Source organism: Ceratina calcarata, unplaced genomic scaffold, assembly GCF_001652005.2.
Source record: "Ceratina calcarata isolate Rehan_Ccalc_2016 unplaced genomic scaffold, ASM165200v1 scaffold551.2, whole genome shotgun sequence".
NCBI lineage: Eukaryota > Metazoa > Arthropoda > Insecta > Hymenoptera > Apidae > Ceratina > Ceratina calcarata.
The window spans coordinates 779927-807206 of NW_017176693.1; the positions used below are offsets into that span (position 1 = coordinate 779927).

Consider the following 27280-nt stretch of genomic DNA (forward strand, 5'->3'; position numbering starts at 1 on the left):
ACGTGGGAACTCCTCTCCTCGTGTCGTGGCCGCGATAACAATACCGGAGAGGTTGATAGGACTCGCGTTTCATTCAACATTTGTAACAACGATCGAAACAATAGTAAAGGATGTCGTGGCTTTTCGGATATCGTAACGCACAACCGCAGGACTTCTCGCAATTCATACAACCACCGGCAGTCGGTGGATCCGGCGGCGGTGGCAGCGGCGGTGGAGACGATGGTCGGACACCACCACCTAGAATGTCCCAAATGGAACCTTACCGATTTGATTCGAGCGCACTGGAGAGAGCGGCATCGGCTGCCAAGGAACTCGAGAGATCTAGTACGATTTATTGATATCCGTTCGGTTTTATTGCTCGTTATGCTAAGTTACGTAAGCGGAACGTGAAGCCGATCTCTTAGGTTACGGACCTCGTGCTCGCTATGACACGTTACTCTTTACTGTTTCTTCTATGATGATGCAACGATTTGTTGCTTGGTGAAACGAATAATTTCGTCAATGAAAATGTTAATCAAATCAAATTGCATGTCCATTAGGAACTACGTTAGCGTCCAAGCTTGTCGCTATTCGAGTAAACTCCGGGTCGAAATAGGAGGAAAGAGGATGTACAACTTACCAAAGTTGCGAGGAGCTTCCTCGACCAGTTCCAAATATCATTTAATCGAAATTAAGTTAAGTTACACTCGGGAACCTTTAATAGCGACTCTTCGATGCTAAATGCGTTCTGTACCATTTTTAATAATCTTTCGTCTATCAATAATTCTTCGAGCTCCACGTATTATATACATGATACACCGTATAAAACAGAAAAAGATTCTAACGAGATTGTTCCTGGTCCTGCAGCACATGCCAAAGAAGCGTTGGAACTTTCCAAACTACAGGAGACGACGAAACAACTGGAAAGACAAGCGGAGGTGAAAAAATATGAGGCGAGCATAGAGCAAATGAAGGGGGAACAGAAACGTATAGAGGGTGAAGAGAGGAGAAAAATTTTACAAGAGGAGACTAAGCAGCATCAGATGAGAGCTCAATATCAGGATCAACTTGCGAGGAAGAGATACGACGATCAGTTGATACAGCAACAGAGAATGAACGACGAGAACTTGAGGAGGCAGGAGGAGTCGGTAGCTAAACAGGAAGCAATGAGGAAGGCTACAATAGAACACGAAATGGAATTGAGACATAAGAACGAGATGAAGAAATTGGAAGCTGAAGTTAAAGCGAAAGCGAAAATAGACAGGGAGAATCAGGATTTGAACATAGAACAGATCCGAGTGAAAGCTTCCGAGAAGCGGGCCACCGTGTTGGAATCGATTAAAACGGCTGGCGCGGTGCTGGGTACCGGTGTCACAGCTTTCCTTCAAGACTGGGACAAAATCATAGCCGCTGCCGGCGGACTGTCGATGATAGCTTTCGGTGTATACACAGCGAAAGGTACAACGGGTGTTGCGGCACGCTATATAGAATCTCGATTAGGTAAACCGTCTCTAGTACGTGAAACGTCTAGATTCACGGTGTTGGACACCGTAAAACATCCTATCCAAGCTGTTAACAAACTAAAATCTAAGCAAACCGATGCCTTATCCGGCGTCGTTTTGGCACCAAAGCTAGAAGAAAGACTGCGCGATATAGCGATAGCTACGAAAAACACGAAGCACAATCGTGGAATGTACAGGAATATATTGATGCACGGTCCACCTGGAACCGGTAAAACGATGTTCGCGAAGAAGTTGGCGGAACACTCGGGTATGGACTACGCGATAGTCACCGGCGGTGATCTCGCGCCGTTGGGACGAGACGGTGTCACCGCTATTCACAAGATATTCGATTGGGCGTCGACGTCTAGAAAGGGACTTTTGCTCTTTATCGACGAGGCGGACGCGTTTCTGAGGAAACGGTCCAGCGAGCATATCTCGGAAGACCTGAGAGCTATGTTGAACGCGTTCCTCTACAGAACCGGTGAGCAGAGCAACAAGTTCATGCTGGTTCTCGCCTCGAACACGCCGGAACAATTCGATTGGGCCGTCAACGACAGATTAGATGAGATGGTGGAGTTCCGCTTGCCAGGTCGCGATGAACGCGAGCGTTTAGTTCGACTGTACTTTGACAAGTTCGTTCTTCAACCGGCGATCGAAGGCAACAAGAGATTGAAGGTCGCGCAGTTCGATTACAGCGCGCTTTGTAGTAAAATAGCCGAATTGACCGAGGGTATGTCTGGGAGAGAATTAGCGAAATTGGGAGTCGCTTGGCAAGCAGCGGCATACGCTTCCGAGGACGGAATATTGACCGAACAGATGATCATGGATAAGTGCATAGAAGCAGTGAAACAACATAAGCAAAAGGTAATTATCGTCTATCATTTTTTGTTTTCCATTCCCCTATAATAGCGCACTAATAATCTTTGCTTTGTTTTGCAGGTTCAATGGCAGAGCGAGCAAGAGAAACAGGAATCGAAATCGATTTACGCCACTGAAAAGGAGACAGAAGCTCAGCTTGTCAAACCTAAGATGCCTGCGATTGAACCACCGCCGAAAACAATTTCCGTAGCAACGGCATAATTTGTAACAATTAACATTGTCGCGTATAAGGGATACGTTATTAAAAGAAATTATGAATTAGTAATTAACTGAGAACGAAACCAGTGTAAATGATATCGATAAAAGCAGACGAGTCGAAGATCAGTCTGTATTCTCGTTTTCTGTGCAGAATGTGCATGTATAAATATTGTAAGGTAGTAGCAGTACGTTCCTTAGAGTATTATAAATTTGCAACTTGAATTGGTCACAGGCGTAAACGAGAACCGCGTGTATCAGCAGCGAGATGAAAGAACATCTTAGTATAGATTTTTAAAAAATTAAATATTTTGCAAACCGCATCGCGTTCAAATTTTTTTCTCAACACGAGAAAGGATCATTATTTGTATACCAAAAAGTCCCTCTTTGTACATTAAATTCATTTGTCGTCGTGCACGACAAGATTCCTTTATCATTACGTCGCTTACATGCAGTAATTGTAAGTACTCAGGAATCGCGATTATAAATCGTCTCGATATACATATGTAAAAAGAAAGTTATGGTATGCTGCGTTACGTGAATTATGAAATGTCACGTAACGCCGTATCCATTTATTCCTTGCCCCCAAGTTACCTTTCTGTACTCACTAACCAATAATAAATGTTTATTGTCTTTTTATTGGTATTCATTAAAGTAGATCGGGGGTTTTATCTAGTCGATGGAGAGGTGAAGAAGTCAGACCAATAGTGAAACGTCGAATCGTTAGCTGATCGTACCGAGAGACTTTTATTCTTCGTACAATAGTTGAATGCCTGAATGATTCGTGAACCCAATTTCATTGCTCGTAAAAAATAAGTACCTATATCGCTACCGCGTGTCGGCGTGACTCTATATTTAGAAGTAGCACGCAATAATGTACAAATTTGATCCAACAAGGCGTTGTTTAAAGGTAACGCAAATGTATAACACTTGTATCAATGTAGATAACAAAAAGAACTAAGGAAGAAAATGAGAGAATGGATGAGAAACAAAATGACGAATAAAATATTTTCACACAGCCTCACAGGTAAATGAATCGTGCAAACACGAGGAAGCACTTTAAATCTGATAATTAACATTTAAACTGGATCTGATATGTCCACATATACGTGCCTGACTAATAACTTTTTCGTTCAGGATCCTGCAAACCTGTTGCTCGTAACGCGTGAATGAAAAAAACAAAATTGGAATCGTACAAAACTTATTACGAGTTCGTATCTCCATTCCATAAATACATGCATACGACGATTCTAACTAGGTCGCGTTTAAAAGACAAAATGATGCGCGAAGAAATATATTGCTTTAGTTTTATTTCGTTAGTATCGTAAGCTCAGTCTGTTCGGTTTAAAGAACTCTTTGTAGAAAGACAAGGCACACTCGTACAGTTCATTTTCCCTTTGGTTTCTCGTTGGTCTTCGCCTTTACTCGTAATCCCGTGTAAAAAAGTAAGCACAGTCAGTCTCTAACGCGAAGCCCCCAGATACTCGTTCTCCGAACACCGACGGTCGGTCTCGCGACGGAACTATATAGGAACTTGTTGAGTTGAGTCTCACCGCAAGTAGCTTGCAACGTCTTCAATACTGGCTCGGGTATCACACCGAAAACGTCCAAGTACAATAGAGACGGCATGTACGCCAGTGTTACATATGTGGACGGAGGTACACCGTAACATCGGCTAAGTGAAAGGTGCTCCAATTTCGACAAGTCGAGCAGACTGCGAACAGTGTTCATCGTGAGCATGGTACAATCACTTAAATCTAGCTCCACCAAGTCTGGGCAACTTTTCACTAAGTCCTTCACATCTAAAAAATAGAAGGAACACTTGATGCGATCTGAAACAGCGGCGACACGAGTTACGAGTTGTTTTGAACGAGACTTACTGTCATCCGTCAACGTTTTCCTACACCCGGCTATGTTTAAACGCGTGATGGACAACGGCAAAGATTTACAAAACAGCGTCATCGATTCGGAGTCTAGTCCGCACCAAGCCATATTGAGGGCGCCGAGGCTGAAATATGAAATAAAATTGTCGGAATCCATTTCTTTAACTTCGTCTCTGACGTCTCTCTGACTCTCTTCTTACTTCGTAAGCTTCGTCAAATGTTTCACACATTCGATGTCCAAACCCTCGCCCATCGTCAAGTTCAATATTTCTAAATCCGTATTATCACTGATCGCTTTGCAACACGAGCTATTAATTGTACATTTTTCTAAAGATAGTTTTTTCAAGTATTTACATTTCGATAACAACAAAGCTAAACCGTCCGGAGAAATCACGGCCATAGAGAGATCCAAGTACTGTAACTTGCTAATGTAACCATCGACGAGAACCTCGCTGTTCTCGAGAAACACGGGATCCCCGATTTCCGCTTGAGCCAGTCGAAGTATCTGAACGCCCCTCGGTAGAATATGACCCAAGGTACCTTCGTTCAATACTTTGCCTCCTAAATCCAATCTAATCCATAGTGCCTCGTCTCTCGCTATCTGACACCAGCGTTTGCAAACTAACATAGAGCGTACCTAAAAATAGCAACGATTTCACCGATGGTGTTTCCTCACGTTTTTTATTTTCATCTTACCAAGCATTTCTTTGGAAGCCACTTCAGTATCATTAAAATCATTTCATCGGACAGTTTGTTAAACTTATCCTCTCCGACGATCGAAGGTTTTCTTTTTCTTCTGTACAGATAAAACTGTTCAAAGCTACTCTTCTCAGAACAGAGATTAGGATCATCTCTAGAGAAGGCTTCTTTCGTTTCGCTAAAATTATCTATCTCTATTCTCGATGAGTAACCAGATTCATTTCCAACAGCCGAATAAGGTGCGGGCTCGTCCGATTCGTATAGATCTTGATCCGATCTACAAGTACCTTCCAAACTTTTCAGATCATTTCATATTAAGAAAGGTACGAGACGTGAGACAGTGCAATAATTAAAGTACCAACCTATCCATGCTCATGTGACTTTCGAAGCTATCGACCTTTAGACATTGCTTCTCATTTTTCGTAACATTTACCGAGTTGGCATCTTCGGTGGAGCCAGATTTCTTTGTACTCTCGCAGTTCAATAAATCCTCTCCTTCTAACATGCTAACACCCATCTCTTCTAAAATCTCTGGCTCCACTAAACTGGCATCAGCAGAGTATGACCATTTCGAATTATCCTTGGGTGGGCTGTCTGTTAAAGTCCTGTTTAAATTGTTACAACTGTCGTCCACGCGTAATCGTTTGCTATGGAAAAGATGAATACAGGCAAAATTAATACATTTAGATCACCTTTTATTCCAGTATCATTTGGCGAGAGAATAGCAACCTGTTCCACCAAGGCGAAGGAGGCGATTTGGACATAGTAATGTCACGACTTCTCTTCGAACAATTTATTTACGAAAGCGTATACACCAAAATTAATTGATTTAGAAAGAACAGAACTTTTCCTCTCGACCCTCTCTCGAAATTCTACGTACCAGGGAACGTTAGTAGACTTAACGATTTCTAAATAAAAACATTGACTGTTTGTATACGTTTCTCCTCGCTAAGCAGCGAACAGATGTAGATTAGAATTCAAGTTAGCGATCGTTCTGTTCCGATACGTTTCCTTGTATATTTGTATCATTGTACTTGCGCGTCTCTCGATCGATCGTCATAAAAATGGTAAACAACACGAGAAATGATTATAACTAACGAAGAATATTCATGGAACCATTTGTCGAGGCACAGGATAAAAATCAGGACGAACTCACTGGACTCGACTCTCGTGAAGGTTCTTAACCTTACGTGTGCGCGCGAAAATAACCACCTGCATCACCTTGAGCAACAGGTAAGGGAGACGTGGACCGCGATTAACATAACTCGGTAACGTCTTCCGTAAATGGTAAACAATCAAAAATTTTTATCTACCTTTCGGGGGGTGAAAACTCTTCGGAATTATCAAGATAATCCTCGCCGAGTCTCGTGTGTCCCTCCACGCCGGAATTCATTTTTGGCGGAATCCCGTTGTCGCGATCCTCTTTTTTCAATCGCTACTCTCGCTACAGTCGCTACTAGCCGCGCTGGCCATGCGGTCGTCGCGTTTGTTTGGTTGTATTACGAGGCTAGGGATGAACAGCGTTGTAAGGTTTCAGGAATTTAAACTGCAACGCCGTCCGTTAGGAATAGTAAAAACTGAGGTTTCACTTATGTACAAAGATTTGAGTAATTTCTTTCTAAATATTCGTCAATAACCTTATATAGCTCAATGATAACCGCACGCACGAGCCACGTGTCGTGTGAGCTCGGAGTTACGCTTAAGAGAGACAAGGCGAACATCGTTTCCAAACGAAGTATATGCCAAGATGTTCTTGAAAACGAGTAATATCACGAATTATAGCTGATTCTAAAAATTAGGTAAGTCGTACTTACCTCATGATTACAAAAAAATAAAGTATGGTTATTTAATATAATCGCTATATAGTCGCGCCTCTGACACGGCAAAAAAAGAGGGTGGGAGTTGTATTTGATCGATAACGCGATGGGAGGTATAATTCTAAGCAGTTCGAATCGTGACGAAACGTAGACATAATATTTACAAACTCTATCGAGTAAATGCTATTTTATTAGGAAGCTTACAAAGTTTTCTCGTAAGACTGGCTCGCTCTTACATGAAGAAACAATGCTTTCCGTAACTAGGCGAAACCAAGCTTGGCCAGAAACAGCCTTCTCACAGACGTCTACGCATAGACGGAGACGGAGCACTAACTCTGAGGAATAGGAAGATTCTGAGTCGTGGTCATGATATGTTTAGGGAACCATATGAACAACGCTTGTATTTAAAAATGTTTCGAAAGAACAATTAAAATTACTGATCAGTATTGGTTTTATGACGCTAAAGGGAGTTATGAGTCGAAGCGTTTAGGTTTAGGTATAGTTACGACGAGAAGAATGGTACATGGTCCCCTCGGCTGAGGCCGAATGCATTCGAAATTACTCTGTACCTGTGGTGTCATAGGCAAGGCCTAAACATCTGTCACATAGTGATTAACGAAGAATATTGAAATCGAAGTCGCTGCACTGAATCTTCACCTGGAAGCTAATGCTCCGTCCATGTATGAACCTCTTGTTCTCTCCCTTTCACACGCAACCCAAGTTCGAGTCGCAGCCGAAATTACTTTACAAGAGATTTGTCTTTTTTTTTTTTTGGAGAAGATTGTTTTTGTCGATCAGAAAAATCATCCACGCGAAGCGTTATTGCTCCAACGTATGCATCTTCGAAAATCGTAAAAATGCATTTATCCCGTTCCCGTCGTTAGGTATTTCTCGTTTCGTTCTGCTCCTCTTACCGTTCTGCTCGGTTTACGTACAAAAGTGTATCTTTGTATACGAGGTTTGCGTCTCTTTTTTTTCACAGAAAAAAGGACGAGCATCGTTCTCACGATTGTTTAGCGACTCTTGACACAGTGTATGTATATAAATATACGTAACTGATAGATCATCCGAAAATTGATGAAGAGCAACGACGGGTTTCTTCCTGAATGTCCACGATACAAACGAATCGCAGCTACCGCACATCCGAGGAATTCTGTAAATATCGGAAAGACAAACAGAACTTAAAAAAAAGAAACAAAAGATAATACGTTCATTTAAAAGGCGTCTTTGACGTTCTTTTTTATTTCGATGCTTCAAGGATATTTTTTATCAGTTTTTTCTCTTTCTCTCTTTCTCCCCTTGCCTCTCTCATCTCTTTGTGTATACTGACTTCTGTTCAGAATAAAAAAAAAAAGGAAAATATAACGAAAATGCTGTCTCTTCCAAGGTGTACTCGAAGTAGAAATCATATTCGACGAGCACTCGATTCCTTCTCGATCCACTCGAGACCGAACGTTCGTTGAATAAAATTTCTCGCTTTTCCTCTCGTCAAATTTGTACAATTTGACACGTTCGAAAGTCACGATCTCGTTTGCGCTCTCGTGGATTCGAGGACGGAGACGCGAGGGTAGAAGCGTCTTTCGTCACCCGGAAGAAACTCGTAAACAGTGTTGCGTGTTTCGCGCACACAAGTCTTAACACACCGCTGCGATAAGTACGTCGAACATCAGTTGTTCACAGATGTCCTGTGATTTTTGATGGACGAATTTTAGAGAACCCGGCGCTCACTCGATTCAAATTGATGTTCAGGGGTAAGTGGCATCTGTTTTCGAACTCGAATTAAAAAACCGGTGTGGTGGGTGGATGCTTTTGAAAATTGCGATCGTGCGAAGATTCGTCGATTACCGCAACGGTGTCTCAGCACGCGTGTATACTTTTACAAATCTATACAAAGATGTTTACCCTTTCGGTTAAACTTAAACTCTAAATATTGTTTTTTTTCATCAGATTTCGCTGCACGCATGCACACACATGTCGCATATATTACGTACACGCACACGTTCCCCGCGTTATTACAATTTGTAGATCTATATTATTATGGCCATATATAGATTCGATCGTTTCGAGTTCACAGATTTGTCACTGCTCATCTCTTTCTCTTCCTCTCTCTGTCCCGCACACACACACACACACATTCATTCTTTCGCGTTCTCTTGTATTTGAATGTTCTTCGCAAAAAGTATTTGTCTGCACTTGATTTATCAACACACTGAAAATATGTTTTGTCGCTCGACCCATACCGATCCCTGATGATTTCTAATTGAATTGTAGAAGATACAAATGGTTGCAATCGGATATCGGTCGAGAATGGGCTCGATTCTTTTACCGAACTGAAATCGTGTCGACGCGTAATAACCAAATGAAAAGAACAAATGAAAAATGAGTCGGTTTGAATTGAGTCGTTAAATGCTGAGAATTTCAGTGGACGTTACAACGCGTCCGGCACCGATCTACGATGAACAAAGGTAAAACTAAGTCGGAGCCAGAAGAAACGATCACGCGCCAGCGGGAACACGTATCCCCTCATCACTCCACTTCTTGTTCACCGTTCGTCGCACGGTCGTATCTTCCGACCTACCAAAGAAAAAGGGGCAAAAATCGCGGTTTCCGTGGTTCGAGAAACCGATATACGTAATATTAAATAATGTTTTTTCTCGTTTCTACGTCGTAAGCACGTGCAATTACGCGACTAGGCGTTCGCACGATTTATTTTCTTTACAACGTTCGAGTGACACCGATCTCTACAATTGGAAGCGGTGAGAATAAATTCACAAGTCTTTCATTACATGATACAGATACTAGTTTTCATACCGTGTCCAGTTATAAAGATCGATGCCGACAAATTGACAGCGCTCATCCCGTTATCAAATGTTTCAATTTTCAAGGAGACAAGATTCTCGCTCGAGGCTTGACATTCAGACCTTACAGCATATACTGTCGTATATACTCTAATATTCAAACCGATGGATGGTGTACCGCTGCAACCAAACATTTGTTAACGATTATACAGGCTGTTGCCCGAGATACATATCTATCGCTCTCTGTGGACATCGAATTTTCATTCGAGATTAATATGGCAAAACGGATGACGCATGTATATAAGAGAGACTTCGGAAAGATCGAACATCCTCGAGAGGAAATTTTAGCGTAACCCGTGTCTCAGTCCCTGTGTGCCCTTTATCGTCTGAACGAATCGGTGTTCGCTACCACCGCGTATCTCAAATAATACCCCATACTTCGGACACGCTCCGTTTTAGGGTCGCTCTCATCGCGAAGGAAGAACAAGTTAAAACGATCGATGACTCGATAACCCTGGATGGACTCGGATCGCATACAGGCATCGTAAGCTCTATCTCTATCTCCTCGGCTCTCTTCAAAACGCGCGATAAGTGTGCGCAATTCGTAACAAATTTACGCAGCCTTCGTCAACTGCCCTGAGTAAAAAGTCTCCCACCGGACAGTACGATCCCATATGCATATACTGTAATCACTGCGTGTCGTGTCACACACATACTGCGATCCAATCTCCGTTGCTTCATTTTATAAATTTCCTCTCGAATCTCACGCGATAGGACGTGCAGTTGTATCGTTATATACGCGTCTAGATCTCTTTAGGCGTTAGAGAACCAAGACAAACGTTCGACGAAATTTCATGTTTACGCAACGTGCACTGGAAACGCCTGTCGATCATCAGGACAGATCTGTTGTCAGTTCGGACAATCGACGATACTTGTACTCCGTAAAAATAAGAATTGCTTGGCGAAGAAAAGAAGTCGTTTGCAATCGACGGTGATCGTGACTGCAGGTGGGTAGACGCGATAAAACGACACTCTCGCTCTCACTCCTCTCTCTTTCTCATCGATAAAACTCTACAAAAATACGTAACAGTAATTAATGGATGTTTTGTGTTTTATGTGATCTTTCGTGTAGTCTAGAGGTTCGTAGTTATTTCCGTCAATGCACGTGCATATCTCACAGCGCAGTGGAAATCACTCTCCCGCTCTCATTCGTTCACTCAATCACTCTCTCTCTCTTTCTCTCGCTTTCTCACTGTATTTCTTTTTTTCCCCTTAATCAATTACGACGCAGGTACAATTTTTTCTGTATTTTTTCTTTTTTTTTGTTAAACTAACTTTTTCTTATATTCTTCCTTACGTGCTAACTTCCTACAAAGATACTTAAGAGACATTTACAAAAAATGGCCGTAGTCGTCGCCCCTTTCTCATTTCTCGACGTAAGCACGCGTTATTCTCTTTTCCTTTCTTGGGTATTCTTATTCGCGACATTTTCGGACTTACACTCTACTACATTCTTAGATACCTACTGAGCAAACTATTCGTAACATGCACCAAGAGACGCGCATTCTTTTATTACTTTTGTCACTTTAACACCGTTTCTGTTTTTTTCTCTTTATTATTTTTTTTTGTATTTTTTTCTTTTTCATTCGAAGACTCTTTGCCGTTCTCAAAAAAATGAATGTCAGTAGGGAAGAGAAATGTCTAAGCGCTTCATTAGTCGTAACCGCGGCACGAGATACGACGCGAAACTAAAGAAACAAATGGGAGGAAAAAGAAAAACTAGTGCGAGCAACCACGGAAGGTTTCTCTTCGGAAATACTGAACACAAAAATTCATTGAACAACTTTTTCCCTACATTTTTTACCTGCTTATACATGTAAAACTTCTTCGTTAAATCAATATGAACGAACATACATCTGCATCATCTCTACAGTGAAAAAATAAGTACAGAGTTATCTACCTATGTAGTTCTTTTACGTCGCGTCATGTATAACGTTTTTAACATAACAATCTAGGAACACTTTTAACAGCTGTCGAGTGAAGATTCGGAACCGAGAGGGCAACGATAACGTTAAGTCGAATTTAAATTTCGATTTAAATACAACGGAACAACGATGCCTCCCCCGCTGTACATTCGTTCATATCGATGTTTAACGAACGTAAAGCAGAACGTGACAAACGAATTGAAGGAGAGCTGCATCTTTACGAACTTAAATACGTTAAAAAGCAGGAAACGTCAGAGAAACTAGTACGAGATAACAAGGGAAAGAAAGAGAAAAAGAGACGATGGAATTCGCGCGCGATGTTTATAAATTCCGTGGAATAAGAAATCGCGAAAAATTATTGTCCGAGAGTTACGCGCCAAAGACGCGTGTCGCGATGTATATACTAATCGTGCTCGCGTGTCCAATAAAAGGTCGTATCGTCGCGCGAATCAAGATCCAGTCAAAGAATACGCGTAAAGAAATGCGAACGATGAAGAAAACGAAGTAAAGATGCCCCCGCGTTACTTTCAAACGAAACACGACCTTCAAAGTCAACCGCGTATAGGATTCGAATCACTCGTTACCGTTTGTAAATCGTCGATAGAGATGTAACATTATTGTACACACTTGTTTCGTATCTGTACATGCAGACGTGTAAATACGAATTATACGCTACCAAGAAAGGAGATGCTTGTTTCTCACGAAAAGATATTACTTCTCAGCCACTCGGTGTCATGATAACTGGTTTGTTGGTCTGGAGTTCGAGCAGATTTGATCGAGCCTTCAGTCGGCGCTGCATCAGACGGCTCTCGCTAGGCGGTGACAAACCGAACAGCTGATGCAGCGAGGACTCCTTCCCGATCAACCGATTCTTCCCGATCACCTTCGCCGATTCGATTCGGTCGATCGAGGAGGAGCAGCAGTTCTTCTGACGCGCGTCGAACTCTCCCGAGGAATGATTCGCGCAAACCTTACTGTGCTCCGACAGTTCGCTGCCCGAGTCGGACATGTGCCCGTAAGGATGGTTGTCCTCGTCCGTCGACGATGTTGACAATCTCGGCTCCCTCTTCTCCGTCAGTTCTTGCAAATTCACGGAGAAGTGTTGAAGTACCACACGATTCACAGCCATTGCTGATTCAGCGAACGCCGAGAGTTCTCTAGCAGAATTGTTCCTCCTGGGGACGAACGAAAAATGGTGAGACCTCTCGTTGCATGATACATGCGTACGTAACGCAGGATATGATCAAATTAACGATGAGAACGAACCTAATGATATGAGGAGTAGTGAGAGATTTTTCGGTATTCTCGACGGAATTCGGACCGGGAGTGATCCACGGATGTTTCAGAATGCTCTCCGCGCTGAACCTTTGTTGGGCCTCCTTGACGAGTAGACCCCTGATCAAATCCTTCGCATCCTCCGAGATACTGCTCCATTCGTTGTCCGGGAATTCGTACTTGCCCTCTTGAATACTGTTGAACAGGAGCTCCTGGCAAGCTTGACAATTCTCCCCTCTCTCCCAGCCGCAGTCGGAGCCGCAATTCCCATAGAACGGCGGGTAACCGCACAGCAAGATATACGTGATCACCCCGAGACTCCAGAGATCGCAACGCTTGTCGTAGTAGTTCGCCTCCCCGATGAAAGCCTCCACGACTTCGGGAGCCATGAAATCGGCGCTGCCGACCGGCGTCAGAAGCTGTGGCGTGGCTACGGGGCTCGACAGCGAATTGTTGAACTTAATGCCTGAACCGAGATCGAAGTCACACAGTTTGATCGGTGTTAATTTGTCCGGATAGACGCACAAAATGTTCTCCGGTTTCAAATCCCTGTGAGCGATACCTAGACGCAACGAAACGAGAAAAGAATGGTTCAGGCAACGGGCGGTATTGTAATGCGCCTAGCATGTCTTCCGAGTTATTTACCTTTCTTGTGAAGGAAATTTAGCGCGCTCGCGATCTCTCGGACTATCTCGCTCGCCTCGCGCTCGCTGAAGTGAATCCTCTCCTGTATGCGGGTCAAAAGTTGGCCACCGTTCACCTTTTCGAACACCAGATAAAATTTCTCTTCGTCTTCAAAGAACTCGATCAACTGGATGATGTTCGGGTGCCCCTGACAGTGGTGGAAAGTCTCGACCTCTTTGAATACGCGCGCCCGTGCGTGTCCAGGAATCTTATCGATTATCTTAACTGCGTACTCCAAATCCGTGTAGAGCGATCTACATGTCTGAACAGAAGCGTAAGCACCTTCGCCAAGAACTTCGCCAGTCAATTTGTACAGTTCTGAAAAACGAGAAAAGAAACGTTTTTAATAGCGATTTTATTTAGCTCGTGCGCGGGTCGCTTTGGCGAATACCGACGAGAGAGAACAACGGGGATACGGGGCGACGGGGAAAGTTTGTCCGAAAATAATCGTGGCTCGTAGCACGTGCACCGGTCCAAGACCGCGCGGTGGTGCGCGATATCCTTTATTATTATTCATTCGTGTAAATAATTCTCTTGTTTGAAAATCTGTATTCCTCTTTCTTACCCACGATCAAACACGATACATATGTAGTACTTCCGTTCCATTCCCTCTATGGACTCGTTCAACGTTGCAAACGATGGACGTACATACGAACTTGCAACTTCGCTTAACCCACGGAAGTACTTTCATACGTACACATATTCTTATTCCTGTTTTATTCCGCGTCAAACCACGATGATTTTGCTTGGCAACACAGCTGAATATCTATACAGCGACCTCCTCATTCCCCTCCTCTTCCACGTTCCCCTGTTGGCTCTTTTCGCATTATGTAGGTACATCTAATCTAACTCGATTGTAGCAGCGGTGGTAAAACGACGGTGCGGATTCAGATTTTGCCGCATAGTCAAGAGTTCCCTGAGCGTTGCCGATATTCGAGTCTTGGAAACGAAGCTACCGTCTTAGAATCACGTTTCGTCGGTAGCTCCTCCTCAGTGTCGATCCTTAATCTTATCCATATCGCGAGAATTTCGAAATACTAATACTCACTTTCTAATCGTTTAATTTCATATAGCGTAGGACCTGGACTTCTTAAGAAGGAAGTGGGAAAAAGGGCACGGAAGCGGTCCAAATAGTAGCGTACGCACAAGTGCTTGTAATCGTGTACGTGCAGGTACTACGCATAGTGTTCACCAGGGTAGTGGGATGGAAGCACGGGAGTGGAGAAGTTTCTCGAACGCTGAAACTCCGCTACGAATCGATCGCATAAACGCCTCGGTAATAGTTTCAACCGTGGAAGTTGATTTTCAAACGGCACGAATTTCTTTTCATCGCCAGTTTCACATGTCGCTGATGAATCGATTCAGTCGAACAGGATTCGTTACTCAATGAAAATGTGTATGTACATAAACGATACGCGTTCGGGTTTCGTTAACTGGAAATTCTTGTGAACATAGATATTTCGTAGTACAAAGTTTCAGTAAGAACGAAACGTAGACGTGTTGGAAAATATTTTGCGTGCGAATCGACGATCCTACGTATTGAAATATAAAAATAAGCCAGGCCATTGCACTAGGTCCTGTTTAGAAGGAAAGGCTAAGGTAGGATTGCGACGATCGATCGCTTCACGAGTTTCCCGAACGTTCTCAACTTGTGCAGCTAATTGCAAACGAAACGCAAAGTCACCCGAGCACGGTTACACGTCGACACGAGCATACATATCCAAAAACTCGACTGTTCAATTACCAACCATGATGTGATGTAATCGTCTCCTTAATTTACACGACTCTTCCGACGATGTTTAAAAAATGACCGTAGCGCGTTTGTGCGATGCGACTCGATGAAATACATAAACGCATCGTTAAATCGATGGAAACCTGACTACGGTGTAAGCGTTCGGAGAAGTTTCGAATTTTACCTTGGAAGCAAGAAGACATCAAGGACGAGCCAGACCGCTTCTTCTTACGTCTCTTGCGTCTAGCTTCCTCCTGTCGCGCTTGCACAGCGCTCATAGATTCGCCGGTCGCGTTCACCGCATCCCTGCAATTCGTCTCCTCTGTAACATAAACACCGCGTTCGATTAGCAACGCGAATTCCGGCTTACGGTATATCCGCGTTACGTGTCATCGGTGTAACGTGTACGTTGCGCAATTTGCGGAGAATCATCCGACCGGCGCGGCGTATACACGTGACGACACGTCTGTTGTTACCGCTATACAGGGTGTCTCAGAAAAAGTTTCAGAGCCGAAGAGAGGTGATTCTATAATTGTTTCCGATCAATAGTTTCCTTTACCAGAATGCAAAGTGAGATTTGGTTTTTAAATTATTAACGAAAAACACTGATCAATGAGAGTACATGTGATGTACATGTGAGCGCGGGCCCTATGCGTTTTTCGGTAACGATTCATAACTTTGCATTTTACCAAAGGAAATTGTTGTTCAGAAACACTCCCAGAATCACCCCTTTTCGGCTCTAACACTTTTTCTGAGACACCCTATATATGTTTATTTTCGTGCATGCACATTTATAGTACGCTACATCGTTTGACAACGATAACATTACTCATCACTTACTTCCTCAACACCTATCGATAATATTCGTCTTATCAGTCGCGAACGATTACAGATTACGTATTCGATTTGTCTCAAACGGCGTAGTTGCACTCGTAACGTTTGAGTCAACGTTACTAACGTAGCACGTAGTAGCGAATAACATAGAGCAAGAATCATTTCTGAGTTTATACAGAAGAGTGACAAATGAATGGAAATGAAAATAATAAATCTTTAAACGATCTAAACAGGTACTTGCCAAGTACTTGTACGAACATTCATACGACATGTATTTGCACTCTGGTTTGCATTCGTCAACTAATCTACATTGATATTATTATTTACTGTTGCTATTACTGACGAAAGAATGTGAATGAAAATAATTCGATAACGGCGCGATAGCCGCTGGTGGGAAACGAGAGAGAATTGTAGCAGTTGTACAATCGCGATACGGAAGCATGATTCAAGTTGCAGCGAATAGTAATACATTTTTGTTGTTCGCACTGGCGATGCGACGGCGGCGAACGCAAGGAGTAACACGGTCGAGCACCGAGAGGCTCGGAGTTCAATGACTGGCACAGAAAAGGAACGCCGCCATCTTATGCGAGATACACATGCACACCGGATGATAATGTTGCCGCTTGCTGTTCGCCGCATCCTACCAAATTTCAAAAGAAGAAACATCCAAAATCGATAAGACATCCCTCGTTCAATCTCTCGAGCGGAAGACATGCGAACGAGTTTTGCTTCAACTCATTGATAATTAAAATCTATACTAAACCCGGGTGATGCGTAATCTATTAGCGCGGTCAAGGCCATGAACATAAACGATAAGATCTTGCCGTTCCTCCATCGATCTCCAATAACAACAAATAAACTTCTCCGTATCGCGAATAAAGTTTTTCTCGATGAGATGAATCAGTTTTTTGCAGGAGTTCCGTGGTCCCCCTCTCGAATTCGCATAACGTATTTGTCGTCCTTCCCTGTTGAAACGTTCCCTTTAAATCAGGGGATAGCAACCAGCGCGACATGCGCGCGAGGACTCTCTCTTTCCCTTTCTCTATCCACCCCTTTAGATCCCGGCTCGGTCTTTGTTTGGGGTGCCCTTACCATCGCTCTCCTTCACGATTTCCATCCAACTCGAACACGAACCGACTAACCCACTTCGACCCTCGAAAATAATTCAACTACGCGGTGCTGCGTAACTGCGTAGTCTCTCGGCCTCCCCTCGGCACGAGCCCGTCCTTCGTTAACCTTCGCCCTTCGCTGTTCGCGTTCTGCGACCGCTACCCGTTTCCTGATCCCCAACATCAAATCGTTTCTCGAAACAACGCGGCTTCGATCGTTGAATTTTTTCCATTTCCCCAACGTTCTATGCGATTTCGTTAAGAACAGAACGTACCTAGTTTGGAGAAAAGCGAGTCTTAACATGATAACGCGTACAAAACACACTGAATGGTGCTCTTTCAATGGGAGGGATACGTGTTAAGGTTGAAAACGACCCACATAGATTAGCACAGCTGAATCAATTGGCGTCCCTTCGATAACTTTCCAACTAAGGGATCAAACACGATGAATCTATCAAAATAAATGCGTTGCAAGTTACTCGAAACGAATTAAGTACATGCGATACGCTAAAAATAACTTGTACGCGCGTCGGACAGAACAGAGGAAACGCAATAGGTGGTATAAATTTAACGCTTACTCTCCTGCGGTTCGGGTCGATTTCGTTAGGATCGAACCTGGAAATCTGCAAGATTCGATGAAATTCAAACCATAGGGAACAGTCGAGAACATGTTGCCGAACGACAAAGCTGAGTCTTCGTTTCGTACGAAAAATAAGATGTTACCGGCGTTACAATGACTCGCGCTTGTCGATTAGGATGCTGAAAACGCAAAAATCGTGAGTTCTATACGAAACGGAAAAGTAAAAGCGAAGACTGTTGGCACCGCGCGTACCGGCTTCGAGAAAGTTCTACCATCAACCGACTCCGAGTGTCGCGTACCGTGTTTTTCCGCGATTGATCTTACAAATTTCCATCTCGTATCATATGGCATTTAGATGAACCAACCCTTACCGTATTTCTTGTCGAGCTTCCCAACGAAGTATCAGGTGTACAATGGCAAATGTTGGTTAAACGTCACGTAAGAATGACAAGGGTTTTATTCAAGAGAAAGTGAGCATGCACCATCGCGATACAATGGGATTTCTATATCGTCTTATGGTTTAAAACCGTACGCGGGGGCATCGTTTGAGCTACCTTGGAGGAGAATGATATGCATTAATAGAATATCGATAGATTCATACCTCGTCCAGCCTCTTGGCACCCATCCTCTCGTTCTTCCAAGATTTTCTCCACCATTTTGACGATACCACTCAGCTCGGTTATTAGCAAAAGGGAACCGAAGAGAAATGGTATGTTTTTTTCTCGAGACGAGGCTTCTTCTCGTGCTCCTTATTCCTTACTTCACGAACAATGATTATAAACTCACTTTATCTCTCTTATCGTGTTCTTTCACTTAATAATTGTAAAAAAGAGTCAGTTGTATATACAAAAACATCTACGTCCACTAAGATACTGATATAATCTTCTCTCCCATTATCCGAAATTCCCGAATCTCGTGTGCGAGGTGTTCTCGTGTATTTTATGCTTCTGTCATTACCGACGCGCACTATTTTATTCGATTTTCCTCTCCTGGGACAGCTGGATGTATATCAGTGTCGGTATCACAGATATAAATAAATATATAAAGGCTACCTAGTTCTCTGTTTCTGTTTTTCCAACTTGCTTCGTGACTTACACCAGCGACAGGCGATGTTACCGTAGTCGATGATACGCGTCGCGGATGAATCGTTTGAATAAATACTATCACAGACTTGGACACTGCTCTTCCTCAGAAGATATATCTTCTTCAGCCTCCGTTCTTTCCTTCTTTTTCAATTTCTCACGATCTGCCGCTGCCTCCCTTTTCTCTGATCACTACCGGATCGACTCCGCCACCGTTTTTCAATCCGACAAGATGTTAAACGAGCAGCGAGCAAACCTCTTCGAGGAGAATCAAAATATCCGTAGGACCGTTTGATTCCGCCTCGAGTTCTCTTCCAGACCCAGCTTCGAAACCTGGCCTACTTCCGCTCTTCCCTCGACTCCTCTTTCGCAGGATAAACCGGGGTTTCTCCGTAAGCGAAAATCTCCTGATGGTCGGTGCTCCGTTGTCGGTATCGCACAGCCTCTTCTCGCACGTAGCGGTAACCGGGCTCGGAAGCGCATTAAAAATCCTTCGGCTAACACATCGGGTCTTCTGTTCATTCACCTTCCCTCACTGCTCGGCAGTTGGTTTCCGACTGAACCTCGCAAGATGGCTGCGTTCGCTTACTAACAGCGGCGGCCCCTCCGTCTCCGCTAACGTCGACCCAGCTCGATCCCTACCAAACGTCGTCCTCCCGTCTCTCCTCTCCCACAAGCTGCTTCTACGCTGCGACGGATCGGACGATTTCGTCGACGCCCTCTGAAATCGTCACGTAGCTCCCAGCCAGGGGCTCTCTCTTGCTGCGCTGCTATGCTCTTCGTCCACGTATCCAATCCGCACACCTATCTACTATATACACGAGTATCTAATTACGAATTATGAATCGCATGATGCAAGTTCCACGTTGTTTACGCTCTTACTCGGCCAATTCGCTAACCATGTTATCTGAATCCGAGTATGTGTAACAAAATTTTTCTCGAGGACATCGTCGCCTCAAATCGACGCGCCAGAGGTTCTCCTATCGCTCCGCGCCCAGCTATATTTGTTATTGAACTGCTCGGTACCAGTTTTACGCTATTTCTACCTCGACTTCAATGGACGTACCCACCAGCTCTTTCGAACGATAATCGACCAAAGCCTTTACAATACTTTATTTCACGTTCCATCGTTTGCCGGCTGTATGAGAATCGCTGGCCATATGTTTGTAAACGTATTGTCGCCGGTAATGAAGCAGCATCGAACGTTTTACGAAAAGGTATGGAGTTTCGAGATGACGAGTTTATTCGCTGTCTTCGATGGCCGGGTCGAATCGATTCCTGAGTGGACGTTCCCTCGTCTAGCGTCATTTACGTCGTTTTAAAACATCTCGTAGAAGGATAAACAGATGGGAACGGGAAATGACGACGCCGCGGTCGTGGCGTGTGTTGTTTTGGGAAGAGATGCGCGCGCACGGTAGCCACGTATAACATCACGCGATACGAACATGGCCTCCTTGTTCTACGCGATGGCTGCAAGAGGAAGAGAAACGAGTTTGCTAGTCCCAGCATGTGTACGTAAGAAGAACGCTTACGTATAGGTAAATGCTGGCGTGAGCGGCGAGATGAATACGGGGCGAAAGGACAAAGAACGGAGCACAGGGAGGAGTAAAGTTAGGGGGGGGGGGGAATAGAGACTAAAGACGAGGAACATTGCTCGGGCTTCTGTGGTCGTCGTGTCGTTGCCGTTTCAACAAATGGACGGACGTACGATCATTTTTTACGCTACGCGCAAACTCCCGTCGGCCATCGAAGTTTGTTTTTAATCGGACGACATCGCGTGAACTTGTTGCCCGCTTCTATACATAATATATAATCAGTGAACTGCGTTCACATACTATATTCCTACTCCTCTTTCTATTCTTTTCCCTATCTATGTCGTAAAATGCTATTTACTTATATTACGCATACATTATGTATTACGTAAAGATCGATTGTTTACGTGAGCCGATTCACTGTATTCTGCTTCCTCGACTTTAAAGATGTATTGGCTACACAGTCAATCCCAAAAGTTTATGTACCGTAGAAAAACGCATTTCCTATAATTAAAAATAGTGCAGTTTTCTTCTAATTCCGATATTTAATGAGTTACATATGATTACTTGGCATTTTATTGATGTTGACAAAATCCGACCATCTCAGCGTCGAAACGGCGAACTTTTGGAAAAATTTTTCGTTTTTCCTCAATAACTCCTAAATCCTTGGAGATACGGAAAAATTGCATATGATCTTTCTTGTAGAGGATGACGAGATCTACAATTTCCATGTAAAAATTCTTTGCTAGCATTAATATTTAACGAGTTATTGACGAAAAACTAAAAAACAGTTTTTTGCAAATTACTCGTTAACTACTGACACTAGCGAAAAATTTTTACATGGAAATTGTAGATCTTGTCATCCTCTACAAAAACGATCTGATGCAATTTTTCCGTATGTCCAACGGTTTGGGAGTTATTGACCAAAAACGAAAATTTGGGAGAAATTGAAGGGGTACCCCTTGAAGAAATCTCGGAAAAATCGAAAATTTTTTTTTCTTGTTTATTATTAGCAATGTTCTTCCGACGTCTGATTTCTTTTTACAAAATGCGTTTCTAAAGTGCATAAACCTTTGGGATTGACTGTATAGCCAATACATCCTTAAGCGTGGAATTAATTCATAAGAATATGATTAACCGGACAAAAGCACTTGCACTGTTTAAATATAATGTATTCCCTCTGTCATCTATCTATGTACATCTTAATTTTACGTATGTGCATAGTTGCTGTGTCTTGGTGAATCTTAATGCATCAGAAAAGTTCCAACTTACGCATAGATTTCATAATAATCGACGTTACATCATTCGCGTCATTCAAGCGACAATTCGTATCACGAAATGCATTCGTTTATTAATAGAACGATAGAAATGACTCGATGATCTATCATTAAACCATTGAAATACCAGACTCACCGATGCACGAATCGACGTTAATTGTTTTTATACGAAATTAATAGATTTCTCCTCTGAGTCGAAAATTTAAAGAGCAGCGTTAGGTCGTAGAAAATAACCGAAAACGAAATAATAAACCGGTTTCTGCACGTGGCACGAATCTTTGGATCGTGTCCGGACCAACACCATTCAACTCTCGTAGATACACGCGTGTGCATAATGCCTACGTTATGTTAAAGGCAAATATAAGACGCTATTCTACTTTCTACGCACTCTAATTCGGACTCCCTCTGATTGTAAGCTACACCGGCGTGTTTCATCACCGTAAAATACTAAAAATTGGAAGCACCTGTTTACGAGATGGAAATAAAAAAGAAATGGGGAAGGAGTCGCACGCAGGTGCTAAGCCGATACGGCGCGGCACAAGATAATATACACTATGTATACATACGTAAAATAAACTGACAGCCTTTCCCACACCTTTTTAAACGCCCACACGTTCTGCATGTATCGATGAAATGTATACAAAGGTTGTGTCACATCCCAATCCTAGTTGTAAAACAGCCGGTTGGCTGCGGCTCGATACCAGGAGAAGCTTCATTTACAAGTTTTTATTTACAAGGTTTTCCCTTTCCGAGACCTGTGACAAAATTCAAAAGAGTCTGTTGTAACCGATGCGATTAATATTTGTTATATTCGTGCCAAGTTTCGTATGTACGCGACGATAAAAATGTTGCTCGCTTGCAACGATAGGAAGTCCGATTTCGGAAACGAAATAGCGAGACGACTCGTGAAAACGTACGGTCAATTACGTCAGGCTTTGCACATATGCGAGGCAGACAAAAGCGTAGAATTCATTAATTTTAACGAGCTATTATCGTTTTTTGGTGAGTGTACATGCCAGGTAAATGCGTATCGTGAAACCTACAGTGACTCATCCGATTGTCGACTCACTCGATCTCTACTCGTTCTGCAGAATCGTAAAATTGCATATTCGTAATAACTGTGTAACTATTCGATCTTTGATCCAAAAGAATGAATAGGACGGACGATTCTTTTCTTTTACGTGCTTCAAACGATGGACGAACGTCGTCAAAACAGAAAGAAAGGACGACAACGACGGAGTCAGCTGAATTCGTGATAATTAAAGAAGATGTGGCACGAGACGCGGGCGCGGGCGCGTTATGTAATTCGTCGGCTCGAGCCGGTTTGCCGACATTGCACGTTTCTCGAATACTTTTATTATATTCTTTTGAAGTTATCGGACGACCATTGGATAAAGGGTATTTTTAACGCGCTTGAAACTCTAGAGAGCACAATATCGATAGATATATCTGATAGATTAGGAGCAAATCTAAGACGAGACGCAATATTTTTTAGAAGACATTGTTTGCTTGTTAGATCAATTGTCGAAGTTGGTATACGTATTACACGTACATCTGCCGGTAGGTATGGGGTGATAAAACGGGAGAACGATGAAGAGAGCGTCGTTCGGGTATGAATTCACGCAACACGTGTATTCACGGTTCAAGGCTAAATAATGGGACACGCAAAAGTTTCTCCTTATCCAAGGTCTTCCGCATAACACTCGTGTTTACGTTTTGCTACTTTTTAAGAGACTCTAGATTACGCAAAAAGAATACCATCGATAACGAAGAGTCACAAGACTAATTTTTTATCAAAATAGATCTTTATCAATCGCGATAGTTTTGCCTGTTCAATTTTGCAAACTTTGCTGATACAGCGTACAGCGTTGATAAGCTAGATTGATATCGTGTACATCACAAAGAATTCGACGTAAATAAATGCACGTGGATCTCCTTTTCAGTATATCCAAAATTTGTCATGCGATAGTGAAAGCATAAATTCAGGATAATCGCACCTTCGTTATTGCCCGTTAACGGCGCTTCTATTACCGGTAATAGAGTACACAGCACCTTTTCCCGGTGTCTTTTAAAGATTTATGGCCCGAGGTTTAAGCCTAAACCTAAACCCTAGAGTTTTACGATGAGCCTGCAAACCGCACGTGGCCTCAGACGATGACCACGTCATTGTTTATCAAAGGACTCAACGAGCAAGTAAATACATTATAAAAGTGAGGATACTGACCGGCATCTGGCCATCAACTGATTTTTGGAAGGGCGCCTATTCTTACTACAGCATTTATTATGCAATCGCTTTCCCTTCTCGACTTAGTGCTTTTGTATGTAACATTGGCCCACTCATCTCGTTCACCCTACGCGTGAAAAACATTCCAATAGAAAATAGTAAATACTTATGTTCGAGTGAGAGCGATAAGATTTTCTAATTATAAGAAGATCAGCTATCGATACCCGTGCTACGCGATTAGGAACCGGTTAAACCGGCGACGAAAATACATTTTTCATCTTTCTTCAATTAAAACCTCCAGACAACTCGGATTACACAAATCTAGTATACCCATCTAAGTCTACGGAAGCCAGCAGTCTCGGCGCAACAGCCAAGTCGTTGTTCATTTACGAGGGAACGCGCATTTGCATAGTTATTTATTTCGAGACGCGGTTTCGTCGCCTTTCCGACTGCTATCGCGAATAAACAAACGAACTGCGCAAACGATAGAAGTAGAAGGTCTCGCATAGCATTCGCGTGACCTGTGCTTGTGTGCGTTGCACGCGGTAAAATATGTCAACTAAACAAAACGATCTAAATCGAAACAGCATGTTAGCTCGAAACATGTTCGAGAACACGGCATGGCAAGTGTAAAAAACTACAATATATACTGATCAACAAGTTCGTTAAACAACAATCTTTACTTCCAAGCGCAGCAAAGGGCGATTTTAACGCGTCGAGAGCGGACTAGAACTCTTTATGCCCAGGTAAACACTTTCTTATCTACGCATTAGATAATACATATTATGTACCCGGTAGGATACTTTATGCGCTGTAGCTGGAGATATACGTTTATGAACATAGGCGTGTATTGATGTTTACGAAAAACGAACGTGCCGATCCATCAGGCCACTGTTCCTGCTCTGAAGATATCGTACTCGAAATTCTACGTTTCTGTTTGCTCGGTTTCTATATTTCCGATAAACAAGCTGCACGCGCGAAGCGAGATACGTACGAATGGTCAAAAAGTCATAGCTGACGTAAGAAAATTGTATCTTCTCTAAAAGACCCACGATCTTTAGTCGCGTAATTAACGAATCAATCGCTTAATGTACGTACATATGTACGTAGATAAATAACACGCGGTATCGTTAGTCCGAAATTACCCAAATACACCGAAATTCGCATAGTCTCGAGTTAAGGATGGGAACAACCTTGAGACTTGGCCGATGCATTTCCATAATCTTACCTCAGCCAAGCCCAGATGACGAGCATGAAGAAATTTATCACGTATTTTCTTTTCCTTTCTTTTTTTACTTCTCCGATACGAGACGAGGCAATTCTATTGCATCACTTGCAAAGACAGATACATGTGCCTTTGCACATACCGTGCGATCGATATGCATGTTACTTAAACGCGCAGTAATTTATAGACGCTCAATGATCGTTGATCATTTTTTTATCGCACGTACCGTGTACTATGTCCTGGGAAAATCATCTCCGTGCCGGGAATACGCGCCGCAAGGATTTATGCTATCCCGGCTCCTCCGCAGCGTCGTGCACTGGTTCGCAGCTATCATCCTTCCTTTCTCCTACATATGTTATTCCTACGATCGTGCCATGCAACTCGCGAGTCTTCTGCATCAGCAGCGACCTATACGATCTTCGCCTGATTCCAAGACAGTCGCATCCATATGTAGACAGCGTTCGTGTATTTTTGCCTATGCCGATATTAAAAAACCAAAATAGAGATATGAAACCAAGTAGAGATATGAAAATCGCGACGGATTTTGAATATGCTTAAAATTAATTACGACTGCTTTATCTCCCTCTGTCGAATGGAACAAGTTTATGCACCGCGTGTATACAGCTACAGCATGCATTCGGCTAATTGGCATAACGATTTAATTATCGTCGAAACCGTTTTAGTGACGGTTGCCAATAGAATCAGCAAGGCTCTGACCATTCGCAATATTTCCTTGGTTGCGCACGGTCCTCCTCGCTCTTCTTCGCCCCTCGTTCTTCTATAATCTGCGCGTTATGTAGCTATAGCATCTACCCAGTCTAGCCTCCTGAGAATAACTGCGCGTAACGCGCGATTAACTACATGTATATGTATAGTTCTCGCTCGATGCACATGCGTTTGTCTTTATCTACATAATACATGCACATGTCTACGATACTATAGAATGTCTGCCTACGTAATCTGCTTGTGTACGCTACGTACAGCGAGGATATCAACTCTTTAAGGAGATAAAGATGATAACAGTGATCATATTTTTGCGGCATCTTCATAAGGGATTAGACACATGGAAGACTTCATCGGTGTCAGGACATTCGGCACAAGAACTACCGAAACTGTAAAATTATGAAATAATTCTTCTCGCTTCGTCGACCTTTATTCTGCTATCCAGAAGTTTCACGACCCCTCCGCGATTGACATGAGTTAAACTTGACGACCTCGCGCGGTGATATGTAGCTTGCATGTGTATAGATGCCAACCAGCATGCCACTAATCACGTACGCTTTATCGATCACTGTTTATGCGTCTTTTACACATTTAACTATTTTAGTAGTAAAAAGAGAAATCTATTAGCTGATTCCTACCGTTACAGCATATGATGATTCATAATGATTCTTCTGTACTTGTATTAATTCTTGTGATCACTTAGCTTCCGTTTGAGATCATTTCTCAGTGTTTCAATTCACTTTCACTTTCGTAACAAATCCTTTTTCAATCAAAGATTGAACAAATAACAATGATAAAAACGAAACTGCCACTTGTGGCTTGTACGTATACGAAATGTTCGATACGTGTCATGTGTTTACCGGCGCAAATATCTATCTACGCTATTCAATTTATATTGTAAAAGTTTACTGATTGAATACACGGATAAATCTGTGTACGCGCCTAATTGTCAACCTCTCCTTAAGCGTTCTACGAGCTGTACGTGGATTATTATGCATGCAATCACGTAACCGAAGCTGATTCTTAGCGAGAAATGCAAAACAAGATTGCCGGGAAGCAATGGAAAAAGTGTTTCGGGCATTTTTCGGTTCGACGCTATGCGTACGTGCCGGGATGCAGGTATTCAACCCTGACCGACTTTTGTGCCTTCGACCGGCACCCGGCACGCCTCGTAGTCTGATATGTATACATATATGTACTGATCTATGTTGGTACTCTTATGTAAAACTACTCATTTAGAATGTGTTCGTTTCAAACGAAAATAAA

General features: G+C 42.9%; 3 protein-coding genes and 1 long non-coding RNA gene across 9 annotated transcripts; 1 reads left to right on the forward strand and 3 right to left on the reverse strand.

Moving 5' to 3' along the window:
• Positions 1-110: 110 nt before the first annotated feature.
• bor (ATPase family AAA domain containing bor) lies at positions 111-3194 on the forward strand. 2 transcript variants are annotated; one of them, XM_018031413.2, is made up of 3 exons: positions 111-324; positions 847-2345; positions 2421-3194. In XM_018031413.2, exons 1-3 carry the CDS (start codon positions 111-113, stop codon positions 2559-2561), a joined length of 1854 nt encoding a protein of 617 aa, XP_017886902.1. In that variant the 3' UTR covers positions 2562-3194. The 2 variants fall into 2 exon arrangements, with proteins under 2 accessions (XP_017886902.1, XP_026672675.1); XM_026816874.1 differs by having other exon boundaries at positions 233-324; positions 540-2345.
• Positions 3195-3833: 639 nt separating this feature from the next.
• Positions 3834-6818, reverse strand: Skp2 (S-phase kinase-associated protein 2). Of its 3 annotated transcripts, none has more exons than XM_018031415.2 (6): positions 6451-6818; positions 5500-5784; positions 5135-5414; positions 4639-5075; positions 4436-4563; positions 3834-4357 (listed from the first exon to the last, which is right to left on the reverse strand). In XM_018031415.2, exons 1-6 carry the CDS (start codon positions 6528-6530, stop codon positions 4011-4013), a joined length of 1557 nt encoding a protein of 518 aa, XP_017886904.1. In that variant the 5' UTR covers positions 6531-6818; the 3' UTR covers positions 3834-4010. The 3 variants fall into 3 exon arrangements, with proteins under 3 accessions (XP_017886904.1, XP_017886903.1, XP_017886905.1); XM_018031414.2 differs by having other exon boundaries at positions 5135-5432; XM_018031416.2 differs by lacking the exon at positions 6451-6818 and adding an exon at positions 5867-6367 and having other exon boundaries at positions 5135-5432.
• Positions 6819-7113: 295 nt separating this feature from the next.
• On the reverse strand, positions 7114-20418 carry LOC108629024 (MAP kinase-interacting serine/threonine-protein kinase 1). Of its 2 annotated transcripts, XM_026816876.1 has the most exons (6): positions 18553-20418; positions 17355-17646; positions 15613-15750; positions 13658-14014; positions 13004-13574; positions 7114-12912 (listed from the first exon to the last, which is right to left on the reverse strand). In XM_026816876.1, exons 2-6 carry the CDS (start codon positions 17377-17379, stop codon positions 12456-12458), a joined length of 1548 nt encoding a protein of 515 aa, XP_026672677.1. In that variant the 5' UTR covers positions 17380-17646; positions 18553-20418; the 3' UTR covers positions 7114-12455. The 2 variants fall into 2 exon arrangements, with proteins under 2 accessions (XP_026672677.1, XP_017886851.1); XM_018031362.2 differs by lacking the exon at positions 17355-17646 and having other exon boundaries at positions 18553-20388.
• Positions 20419-21605: 1187 nt separating this feature from the next.
• Positions 21606-26735, reverse strand: LOC108629025 (uncharacterized). Of its 2 annotated transcripts, XR_003389667.1 has the most exons (6): positions 26653-26735; positions 25860-26403; positions 25518-25766; positions 24067-24193; positions 22409-22597; positions 21606-22289 (listed from the first exon to the last, which is right to left on the reverse strand). It is a non-coding gene; the product is annotated as an uncharacterized LOC108629025 (long non-coding RNA). The 2 variants fall into 2 exon arrangements; XR_001916824.2 differs by having other exon boundaries at positions 21606-22597.
• Positions 26736-27280: the final 545 nt, after the last annotated feature.

Coding starts and splice junctions, on each gene's coding strand:
- bor (XM_018031413.2), top strand. CDS start 111: ATGTCGTGGCTTTTCGGATATCGTAACGCACAACCGCAGGACTTCTCG. Junction 325..846: donor CAAGGAACTCGAGAGATCTA/GTACGATTTATT, acceptor CTGGTCCTGCAG/CACATGCCAAAGAAGCGTTG. Junction 2,346..2,420: donor TGAAACAACATAAGCAAAAG/GTAATTATCGTC, acceptor TTTGTTTTGCAG/GTTCAATGGCAGAGCGAGCA.
- Skp2 (XM_018031414.2), bottom strand. CDS start 6,530: ATGAATTCCGGCGTGGAGGGACACACGAGACTCGGCGAGGATTATCTT. Junction 5,785..6,450: donor GAGTTTTCACCCCCCGAAAG/GTAGATAAAAAT, acceptor TCTTTTCCATAG/CAAACGATTACGCGTGGACG. Junction 5,076..5,134: donor GGCTTCCAAAGAAATGCTTG/GTAAGATGAAAA, acceptor TGCTATTTTTAG/GTACGCTCTATGTTAGTTTG.
- LOC108629024 (XM_018031362.2), bottom strand. CDS start 18,607: ATGGTGGAGAAAATCTTGGAAGAACGAGAGGATGGGTGCCAAGAGGCT. Junction 15,751..18,552: donor GTGCCAAGAGGCTGGACGAG/GTATGAATCTAT, acceptor TTTATGTTACAG/AGGAGACGAATTGCAGGGAT. Junction 14,015..15,612: donor GATGTCTTCTTGCTTCCAAG/GTAAAATTCGAA, acceptor CTCGTTTTTCAG/AACTGTACAAATTGACTGGC.